General features: G+C 23.7%; 1 protein-coding gene across 1 annotated transcript; it reads left to right on the top strand.

The window, feature by feature from the left end:
* Positions 1–2,047: 2,047 nt before the first annotated feature.
* Positions 2,048–6,578, top strand: LOC145842842 (uncharacterized). The gene is made up of 6 exons (XM_082950321.1): positions 2,048–2,170; positions 2,653–2,841; positions 4,241–4,342; positions 5,212–5,325; positions 5,617–5,679; positions 6,417–6,578. The coding sequence occupies exons 1-6, from the start codon at positions 2,048–2,050 to the stop codon at positions 6,576–6,578; spliced, it is 753 nt and encodes a 250-aa protein (XP_082806447.1).
* The last annotated feature ends 5,700 nt before the right edge of the window (positions 6,579–12,278 follow it).

Below are 12,278 nucleotides of genomic sequence, written 5' to 3'. Positions count from 1 at the left end.
CACTGTAAACAATTGAAACAATTTTATTATTTATCTTAACGAAATAAAAGAATCAACTGCATTCACATTTTTGACTTTCTCAATGTATACTTTTAATTTTTTTTATTATTTTCAGATAAAAAACTCTAGAGATACAGAAAAACCAAAATGTTTTATTATTCAAAAAAAGACCTAGTTTGTTATAAGAATCGTTAAAACTTAGTCAAATAATTCAAAAAATATTTTAAAATAAGTAGATATTTTCTATGTTTCTTAAGCTTATTTTAGTACAGTTTATCTAAGAGCTTATATAAAGTACAAGAAAAAAATGCGTATAAATAGATAAAATTACTTTTAAGCAATAAGACAACTGCATGTAATTTGTTATAAAACTTTCCAGAAAAAAATAAAGATAAGTATGAAAAAAAGCATCATAAAAATTGCTTTATAAGAATTAAGGTTTTATGAAAACGATACTGGAGTATTTATTATGGTAACGAAAATTAATAAAAATTTATTTTAAAGTTGTCTGAGTAATGACCTTTACACAATTTAGTTTTAATGTAAATTTGTAATCATTTTAAAATATACATATTGTTATTCGAAAAATATCTCGAAAAACTATTTTATATTTACAATTTTACTTAGCTGATTAATAAATAATAGTTGAAAGTATAAATCGGATTTTAAACAAAATGTTCTAGTATTGCTATATTTTCAACCAAAAATATATATACAAAATCGTAAGTTTCAAGTAAACGCTGTTTTTTACAACAAAAATATTCATATATGTTGTAAAACAATGACTAATTACGAAAAATGACCACTATAGCAACATTTTTTTAAGCACTATATTTGAAAACTAATAGAAAATTAGTAAGTTTCTACAAAATATTAACATTTTAACATTAGTGTTTTTCATTTTAACATCAGAGATTAAATTTAGAAGACTTGTTGTAATAGAAATTCTTATTAAATGGTATTGATATTTAGTACAGAATAACAATTTAAGTTGAATAACATCCACTTTTTGATGTTTATAAAATTTTTGTCAATATATATCGACTTAGCTAAATTAATTGTGTATTTAGTTGTTTTAAATAGTATTATAAACAATCTTTTAAGTGACTTTAAATACATATACTTTTACTTTATACTTACAAATATTACAAGCCAATTCCATAAAAATACCGAATAATCTATTGAATTTTTAAATTCAACATTTAATATAGCAGTTTTTGGTGAATTTAAACTGCTTTTTATCTTCTAATCCATAGTTATACGGTATATTTGTACTATAAGGAATTATTTGATGCTAATAATTTATATTTTTGATCTGATAAAACAACTTACTTCGTAATTTGAAATGTGTATTTATCAAGGCAAAATGGTATTTAATGAAAGCACTATGAAAATATTTTTAAATAGTGGTGAATTATGTAATAAAATTAACTCTTAAACTTGTAAACGTTTTAAACTTAATCATTTCATTATTCACCAAATCATTTTGCTTTTATATGATGTAATAATAGAAGAAATTACGTGTGAAAACTTTTAATCAAATTTTCTACTTGCAACGCGGAAGCTTAAACTATATGTTTATTGTTTTTATTTTTTTTTACTACTTATGTTTTCGTAAAAATTTGATTTTTTTTTAATACTCTTATTTAGATTTTTGTTAGTTGTAAAACTATTTTTTCACAGCAACAAATTAAACTCAAAATAAAATAAAAATAATAAAATGTATTTACTTAAAATGTAATGAATATATTTTTTAAACTTATTTTAGGTTTTTTTTAATCTGTATGTTGTTAATAAGTAGAATAGTAATATTGCTTACTGTAAAAACTTACAAAAATTAATAGTAATTATTAATAGCTTATATAATGTACGACTAAACTTTTTGAAAGTTTTTTGTACAATACTTACCGATTTTTTAATAAAACAGTAGTTATTCTTTTTAATAATTTGTACATACTTTTATATTCGTATTCGAATCCCATAAAAAAGAATTCCAACAATAAAAAATTGTAATTTCAAATTCGTAACGAACGAACCTGAAGGTGAAATGACTTCGAAAACTTGTGATGAAGTTCCTTTGAAATCTTCAGATACGATTCGAAGTCAAGTTATCAGACGTATACTAGAAGTACAACAGGATTTTCTTGAAGTCCTAACGTTTCATTTGACTGTTTGTTTAACTTATTTTAATATTTGATTTATTTTATAAAGCTTTTTACAAAATTATTGCTTTTTGTACAAACATTTTGCAGGCATGTTTTGTAATTTTGAACTTTTTGATAAGTTTGTTGTATTACTTTTTTATATTGTAATCAATTAAGCTGAGATTGAGTTCAATGGGAATTTTGTTTATCTTTATTTTTAGACTTTTATATGTTTACTTTATATTTTCAGAATTTAACAAGTATTGAATTTCAAACTTGCAGTAACCTTTAAATCTAAATAAATTATTATAGATATCATTACCAGCTTTGAGAAAAAATATGCGTAAATTAATAGTTTAATTAATAAAAACTATAGAAAAGGGATTTTTTTAAACTTTAAAAGAGCGAAATTAAGTTTAAATAATCAGGTTTTTTAGTTGTGATTGAAATAAAAGAAATTCAATAAGATATTTTTTTGATATATTGTAAAACACCAAAAAATTAAAAGGTATTAAAGCCGGCACTACTGAAGTTTTCAGAACAGATGGAATACAACATAGACGAACATCAAGTGAGAGATTTGTATGCAAACATGGAGACTTTACACGAAATTGAAACTAAAATAAGAATGACGTTAGCTGCCGTTGAAACAAATTTGAATGAAAGTTTTAATCTTGGATCTTATTTTCATAATATGGTGCGTTTGGTTTTAATATCATTAGATTGTTACCAAAAATAACATAAGCATCGTAACTCTTTAAAGTATGTGGGTTACTTAAATTATTAAACAGTGTGGTTATAGTGTATCTACAAACCAAGCAATAAACCAGAATAGTTAAATGTTAACAATATTAACCTAACTAATACTGATACTAAACACTACTTAGGGCTACTGTACATAAAACTAGGTATGACAATGAGTGAATATGTTGTATTAAAGAACCATGCAAATAACAACAATAATATAAAAATAATAACTATATATGTTTTAAAAACATGGAGTTAAAACCTTTAAACACAATTAATTTTAATAGAATACATTTTAAGAGTTGTATAAAATAATATTACATTTAACTACTTAGGATTTAAATCAAAAAAAACTTGTAAGAAATAACAATGTTCAAAAAGAACTTTACATAAAACAACAATTAATACAAAAGTTTAGTTGAAGTACATATTAGCAGCACCAAGGTAACCTAGAATACCACTCTCTGTGGCTGGTTTGTATAGCAATTTTCTCAGTATTTTTCTAACATTACATCAAGATATTTTTACTTCTTTTTATTTTATCCCTACCGAAACCTTAATTAAAACTGCACCAACGTTTGCACGCGTCTCGTTCTGGAATTACCCTTTAAACACAAAACGGTTCATCAAGTACAGCTTGATGTCTTGTTACAGCATTTTTATCAACGCCGGATAAAGAGCTTCACTAAACATAGCGATACTAAAACAATTAAAATAAAATAATGTTAAATTTCAAATTTTTTCTAGTATAGTTTATTAAAGTTTAATTTTGTTCTTAAACTATAAAATTTATTTATGAATTCTGTGAAATTATCTTAAAAATAGAATCTTACTTGACCGAAAAATCCGTTCTTATAAAACTAATTTAAAACAACAATAATATAGAAGATTAGTAGATGGAGCATTTATTAATCTAGCTATAGCTTCAAAAATATATTCTTTCTTTTTTATAGTGTTTATCTTGTGGAAAAGCATACTTAAATGAAAACTATTTAAATAAAGCACGTTTTGAAAACAAAAGATTGCATTTTTAAAAATAATTAATTAATCGATTTTTCAACAAACAAGCTACTTTTGATGCGTAACATTCTAAACTTTAAACATACTTTTTACAAGTTATTGCTATTGCAAAGAACAAAAATTTTGTTATGAAATAAATCTATCATTATTAATTTTTATAAACTGTTTTCGTTGAAGCGTTCGAAACTTTTGATTTGTTGCTAAATAAACAAAGTTTAACAAGCATTGCGTTAGATCACCTTGACATATGTGGAAATTAAACAAAAATTAGTAAACAACTATAAAAATACATTAATAAAACTGTTATAGTATAATTATTTAATTAACAGAGGAACCAACTTAGACACTTTGAAGAATACTTCGGAGAGAGTGAAAACATTTTGAAGGTTTCCGATCATTGCGAAAAGTCTAACTTAAAAAAAGAAATAGAGGTTATCATGATACTTCACATTTTATTTAAAAAAACATTACTTGTAAAAGTTGTGTTGGGATGCACGACTATTCAAATTCCGACAATTCAAATTCTTAAAAAGAATTTTAAACAGCCACAAATAAAAAAGTAATTTATATTTGTAAAATATTAAAAATACATATGTAAGTTATATTAATATCTATAAGCCATTTTTTTTCTTTTTGCAAAACATTAAATATTTTTAGAGATATGGCTTAAAAAAAGTAAAAAACATAGTTATTTTTACTAATTTCAAAATATCTTAAAAAGTATCTTAGATTTTTAAAAATAGAAAAACGTGGTTTGTAGATATTAATAAGATCTACATATGTATTTTTCATTTTCTTCAAGTTTATATTACTTATTGAAATATAGTCGTTTAAATATTTTTCTAAGAATTTAAATTATCGGAATTTGAGTTGTCCGAATTTGAATTGTCATGTAACCCTTGTAAAAGTTGTGTTGTCATCTATTTGAATTTATATTTATACAAACAAAAAGTATTTTTTAATGGGTTTTACTTAAAAACAAAAAGATAACTAATATACAAATAAAAAAAATATATGTACTCGAAAATAAAAGGCTTAGATTAAGTACTAAAAACACAAAAATTTAAAACAAAAATTTGTACTTAATTTACATCTTTATTATAAATAATAAATTTACGTATTACACTAATAAGTTTGGCACGAAGATACGATAGTTGTCTAACATTTAAAAAGTTGTAAATGTTTGTAATTACAAAAATTATTCTAACGAAAATGTACCATTAGCATCTAAAACTAATAACAGCTAAACTTTTAATTTATAAGTTGTAAACCTATTTATTCTTACAAAACTTATCAACAGAGATTTAAGTATCAAGTAACAGTTAATGACGTAAGCGTAGCTAGAGACGGTTTTCTAAGATTTATTTTGTTTCAACCAATGTATCATGTATGCAATATGAGCGTTCTATTAAAGGTTTGTTATATAAATTCAAAACTACTGTGAATTATTTGAAAACTTTGATCAAATAGAAAAAAAGATTTATAAAACAATGAAGGATTACCTTTTAAACTTATGTGTTAAGTTTTTAAAACAGCGTTGAAGTTTTGAAAAATGTCTAAAACTAGTATACATCGATAAAACAAACATTAAAAGTTTTAATACTAATTTGTTTAGTATAGAAATTTGTTATTTGCAAATTTTCTTTTACTAACATTATGTATAAACGAAATATTAAAAAAAATAATAATAATGTTTTACATACAGATTTTAGCAGTATTTACTCAACACACTCATGCAGATGCCAGAAACATCATACATGCGTACCAAGTTAGTAAAAAAAACTTTTATTACCTGTTTCAGACTTTAGTTAAAACTTAACTCTTCTCTTTTAGTTGATTACTAATACTAAAGTTTATTCAACAAAAAGTTTAGATGCAGTTTTGGTTTTAGGAAAAGTTGATAGACTAAATTATAATGTTTGATTTTTTAACGAAAAGTTTTAATATTTAAGTACCTTTTTAAAGTAATGGTTCGACAAAATTATGAGTTATTTGTAAGTAAATGTAAGAAAAAGAGTATAAAAAAGGTTTTACAGTTTCATCTATTTTTTCTTAAAAGCATTAAGGTTATTGATTTGAAAATGTTTTTATGCTTAGTTTAATTTAATTTCTATGTAAATAGAAATTAAGTTACTGTTTAACTGAAGCTTAACAAGACGCCACAGTTTATGTTGTATTGTTAGATCTTCATGTTCTTTAGTAAGTAACGTTTTAGTTAGTGAGCATAGCCTAGAACTAACTGCTTTATAAAGGTTGTTTTTTTCTTAATAAACAACTTTAAGTCCTTTATCGAGTTTTTTTTAATGAAGCTGTTAAAATAAAAAGCTCATGTCTAAAATATTAGTTATATATTGTGACAAATTATGTATAGGAACTGTTTTTATGTATATTCTTTAAAATTGGTTAAATTCCGATTGTTTAATTGAATGGTATTAAACGTATAAATACTAAAAATCAACTACGAAAAACCTTTTTTTTGCATTTAATTAAACTTTAATTGCAAAGGTGTACCAAAGCTTAGTAATGAAAATTAATCCTGCCTACTGCAAGACATTTTTGGAGGAATCTTACAAAGTGTGTGATGATCTCCAAAATCACTGGGACACAATTGGAGCGAGCAACAAATCTGGATTCGCCACTAAACGGGGTGGAAGCGTTAAGGTTTAGTTCCGCTTAAAAGTGTTTTTTCGTATCAAAAAATATTTTGAAATATTTTTTGATTTATTTCTTTTAACTCTAAGCGTTGATTATTATTAAGTTTATTTTTTTAATTTTATATTACTATTCGATAAGAAAAAAACTACTACTAAATATTAAATATATATTTAAAAAATAAGTAACTATGATATTCATTTTGTTCTATAAAAAGTTATTTACCCGATCTCTAAAAATACTTTTGCAATTGAGGAACATCAATAAATCGTTGAACTTAGTTTACTATAGAAACTTGTTTACAACTGTAGTAAAAAAATAAATAAAGTGGTTAACTTCTTAAATAATAGACTTATATCTACAAATTATATTCAACTGTTTTTATAAGTTTATGTACTTGACAAGAGGATAAAAAAAGATTATTATGATACAGTATGGAGTTTAAAGAACGTACTTATTTTATTTATTTTACTTCGGAAAATGAGAAGAATCAATGGATGAATGCTCTACAATGGAGAGTCTTCTTACAAAAAAGTCCCAATAAAAGGGCCCAACTATCTATTAACACTTTTAAACACAGGTCTTTTCCTACCACTATTTCTCTTATCACATAAAGTTTTACTACAGTACCACAAATTTTTAAATGTTGTTAAATCATATTCAGATATATAATAACTATAAAAGCTTCAAGATTATTTTAACTTGGTTTCGTTTTTTACTTTCACTATTTGGTTTTAGTAATACTTTGACTTGCATTGTACTTTTTAATAATTATTTAATGTGGTTGCAATATTTTAACGTAAATCATGGAAGCATTTATGCAAGTGGTAAACTGTTTTTACTAGTTTTGTTGTTTTATCAGTTTTTTACAAGGTTGAAGCTTTTTTTCACTGAAACCTAGTAATAAAAATGATACTTTAATCTCACTGTTATTATTTATGTAAGCTTTATACTCTGTAAATTGAGTTTTAAGTTTAGTCTGTAAATTAAGTAAATTGAGAATTTTGTTTAGTCAGCGCATATAATTATTTAACTATGACTAAAAACACACTGTGTTTTGATTTTGCTACCTTCTAAAGTCAATTTTTTTATTGAGGTTTTTGTTTTATTTAAAAATGTACATACGTTTAATTTTTACTCAGAAACATAACCATTAGAGCAATGATAACTTTTTAAGACTTCTAAAAGTGTAAAACAAAATATATATCCGGAAGGCCTTTTTATAATCGGATTTAAAAAATATCTTAATTTTTACAAAAGTAAAGCTCAGTTAGATATTTTCATCTACAAAAGTTTATTCAACTTAAAAAAAAAATACTATGGTAGCTTTTAACTTTGTTTATTATTTAACTTTCTGACTGAAGCTAACTTTATTTTTAGTGATTTTTTGATAATTAAGACTGTTAATTTTTTAGAAAACGAAAAATTATGATTGTTCAATTTTCTAATCATTTTTTTGTATACTTTTATGATCTTAATATTTATCTGATTTAAGTATTTTGTTTATTTTAATTATTTTTAACAGACTATTCTTGTTAAAGACAAACTTGACAATCAAACTTTTCGGTAGTATTTTTTTTAACTTTTAAGAATGCAAACCATGTTTTTATTTTAAATAAACTTTTTAACTTATTAAGGAAAAATTCACTTTTATAATATTTTATTGTAGAACATTTAAAAGTTTACTTTCTATTGTTACTGCAAAATATTTATAATATTTATAAAGTTGTGCAAACTGTTAATACTGCAGAAAATTAAAAAAAATATTTAAAACTAAAAAAAAATATTTTTAACAGACTTTCACCTTATTTAATTTTTAATACTTTATAAGTCACCTGGTATCGGAAAAAAAGCAACAATTGACGTTATGGTTCTGAAATAAGCATAATATTTAACTTGTTTAATTTGCTGTAAAAACAATAAATTCAGAGCAATCTTATAGCTTTAACATTTAAAAGATGTTTTTTAATTTTGCTCAACTAGTCACTATAGTTAAACATCAAATAAAACTCTCAAAATAATCTCAAATTGTTTTTTTAATTAAAAACTAAGGTTTGGTAACTGTATTTTAAGTTGGTCACAAGTTGATAAAACAGTGATGATATAAAACTTAAAATACTTTCGTACAAAACTCTATTGAATTTTATTTTTTAAAATTACAAAATTAAATTATAACATAAGTAGTAAAACCTAATTTGATTATTATGAAGTATAGATATAAGTTTTTTCAGAACTTCGTGTTCTTTATTATAAAAATATTAAGATCAGTAAAAACTTGAGAAACAAACTAAGGGTACAATATATATACATAAAATAAAAGATTAAAGATTTAGTTGGTCTTTTTTTAGTTGGTCTTAGTTGTCCTGGACAAGACACTAAACTGTATCCTCGTGTATGACTCGATAACCAAATTGTTTTTTTGCACACACGGTCTTTGGACCCAAACTTTTGAGTGCTATTTTTTTGTCGTTCAACAAACTTTCATTTGTTTTGAATAAAGCTTTGAAAGCTGAACGAAACTTTTGGTTTAAAATATTGTATACCAAAATATTCCAAATTGAGTTTGTTATCAAAAAAGGAACAGCAATAAATAGTTTTATATATGCTTCGTGTTCTTTCTTTATATAATCACTTTTGTTAATGTATAATAGAATATTGTTGTACAAAGTAGGAAACAGACTAAAAGTAAAAGCAACTACCATAGCAACCAAAACCAAAGACATTTGCTTTTCTGGAGCAATATTTGCTTTTACCGATCGATTAAGTTTCAAAGATTGTTGGTAAGTTTTGTAAAGACTCAACAAAGTTAAGAATGTAAATAACCACAACAAAGAAAACAAAACAAACAACAAAACACTCACAAAGTCTTGATTTGGGTTTTTTGTTGAAAAAAGATAGTTCTTTATAAATTGGCGACGGCTGAAAGGTTATAGCTTTGTTTTTTAACAGCGCGTAAAGAAAAGTGAAAATATTCAAAAATGTACTCGTAATCCATATAATCACCGTACCAATTTTGGCCATCTTAATTGTATTCATGCTTTTGTATGTGAAAGGATGCGCTAAGGCAAAATATCTGTCAGCAGCAGAAAATATTAACGAGACCAAGGAAACTGTGAAAGATATTGTCGCTACAAGCAGAAGTACCAGATTAAAAACCATTAAAAAAATAGCAAGACATAAACATTTTAAGGGAATGTTATTTATTAACTTACATTTAACGTTTACAACTGCACTAGCCGTACTAAACGACATATCAGGTCGTTGACATAATACAAATAAGTGATTATAAATATAAACACCGTAACCAGACAAGATACAAAAACATAAAGATCATATGATATCTGAAACAGCTATAGAAATTTTGTAAACATATTGACTATGTGTAAATTCTATAGTCTTTCGAATAACAATTATTGTTAAGGTATTTAGAACTAGCGATATTAGCATAATGGCAGAAAAAATATCCAGCCCACGACGTAAGAGGTTTCATACCTGCAAACAAAACATTTTGTAATTTATTAACTTGAAACTTACAAAAAAAATAGTTTCAAGCTAGTTGTTATTTTGTGTTACCGAAAAAAAATATTTCTTAACGTTTAAGATTACTTAATTACAATTGAGTTCTAGTACTTTTATAGTTATTATATATAATGTACAGTTTCAAAATAATTAAACTATAAACAATCAATTAAATTTTTTATGAACTTAATAGTATTAAGTTTTAGAAAAATAATTTTTATAAAAAAATGAAAGTTTGATAGTTATTTGCATTGTTTTAATTAACAAAAACTGTTTAAGGAGTTTTAGATTTATATATTTAACAGTAGATTGCTTGAAATATTTTTAAACGATTAAACTTAACCTATGAATCATAGTCAATCAAATTAGTAAGTCATTCGAGTAAAGTATGACATTTTTTTAATTTTATACAACTCTACTTACTCAGTAGATATCAATCCAATCAAAGAAATCTTTTCATAGAAGTTATTTTCTTCAATAAAATAATTTACTCCTTTAACATTAACTCGGTGAAAGTATTTTATGATGACTTTGTTGTTGTTACCTTCAGCAGATGTTTCATTTTGCCTGTTGCTTAAAAGAAATAGCAACAATACGAGAAACTTTACTTGCATTTTATTTCACAGCTGTTCTCTGTTAAGAGTATGTTAAAAGTTATTAGTTTAAAATAGCAAAATATTATACAAAATTATACGCTTTTGTAATAATCTATCAACATTTCTTGCTAGTCTAATAGAATAACTACTTATTTTAATTATAATTAAATTAAAAGAAATTAATACGTAAACATAGTATGAAGCAGGGGTGCCTAAAAAATTTAAAAAACATTTTTATTAAATTGTGAAACTGTTTAAGCCATTATTGTTTAAACAGACTTTTATTTACAAACATTTTGTTATATTTGTCGTTTATTAATTCTAATAAATTAGTATTAAAGATAACAAAAACTAAGAGGTTTTTTAAAAACATGTAAATTTCCGCACTTGTAAATTTTTGTAAACGAATGCTGAGTAGATATTTAATGACATAGGCAAAATAAGATACATATACTAACTTTTAAGTCTATATGTTTAACTATTCATACAAAATAAAACATTGCATACCTAAGTAGTTATTCACAAACTATATTAAAACAATTAATATAAAAAACAAATAAAAGACAGATTAAAAAAAAAGACTTGTTTTTTACTCTGAAAATAATAATTTTTGGTTTTTTTTATAACTAGTCAACAAACTTAACTTATTTGATAACTTAAATTAAAATAGATGCTTGTAATTTTTATTATAGCATTTCTAGCTAAGTTTTCCAGCTAAAATATTTTAACACCAATTGTATAAACAAAAATAATATATATACTTTTAAATGAGCTGGTTTTAATTGAAAAATGATTAAGTTTATGCACAAATTGTCTTGCAATTGTTCATTTAAAAAAGCTCACCGATAAAAATAGTTAGTTTTGGTTAAAAAAAACTTTATTTATCTAATCAACTCAACCGAATAATGAAAATAAAAACTATAAACAAATGTTTTAAACCATATAAACACGTTTCAAACTTTTACAAGCTAAAGTTTAAACTTTTTAAAATCGTTACTAACATTAAATTTTAAAAGTAACAAACTTTATGAAATATTAAAAATCTTGAATACTTTACTCTTTACTTAATTTTGAAAACTTTGTTCAAAAGTACTACTTTTTAAATTAAGGTTTCATAAAGTTTAGGTAAAAGTACAAAGTGCCGTTTGTAAACATCAACAGCTTTATCTAAAACTTTATTGTTTTAGTGTATCTACTGAAAGTGTATTTTATCAGAATAAAAATGTTGTAACTTAGAAAAATTATACTTTTGAAAAAAATATGACAACAACTTGAACAGTTGTTATAAATAAACTTATTTTTATTTAATTTTTATATACCGGTTGAACACAAGCAGTATAACTTAAATATATTAACAACAAAACTTAAACTGTTGTATATCCTTTCTTTAGTTCGTTTATAAAGTTTTTTTTTTGCTACGGACTTCCAAACAGTTGTTTTTTTAAGTTTTATATAACTTTTTATAATATTTAGATGTTTCCATAATTTTATATGCTTGCTACACGAAATTAGATATGTAATATTAACAAAAGTTAAAAGTCTCGAACAACAACGTTAAAAGTATCTTATAGAAAAGTATATTTTGATTATTTTGATTCGA

Source organism: Thalia democratica, chromosome 8, assembly GCF_965202585.1.
Source record: "Thalia democratica chromosome 8, ktThaDemo2.hap1.1, whole genome shotgun sequence".
Taxonomy (NCBI): Eukaryota; Metazoa; Chordata; class Thaliacea; order Salpida; family Salpidae; genus Thalia; species Thalia democratica.
Note: the sequence above shows the minus strand (reverse complement) of the source record. Positions and strands in the feature narration are given on the sequence as shown.

Excerpts from the sequence above, each read along its gene's own strand:
- LOC145842842 (XM_082950321.1), top strand. The coding sequence starts at position 2,048 with ATGACTTCGAAAACTTGTGATGAAGTTCCTTTGAAATCTTCAGATACG. Across the intron at positions 2,171-2,652 it reads TCCTAACGTTTCATTTGACT|GTATTAAAGCCGGCACTACT; the intron begins GTTTGTTTAACT and ends AAAAATTAAAAG. Across the intron at positions 5,680-6,416 it reads ACATCATACATGCGTACCAA|GTGTACCAAAGCTTAGTAAT; the intron begins GTTAGTAAAAAA and ends TTAATTGCAAAG.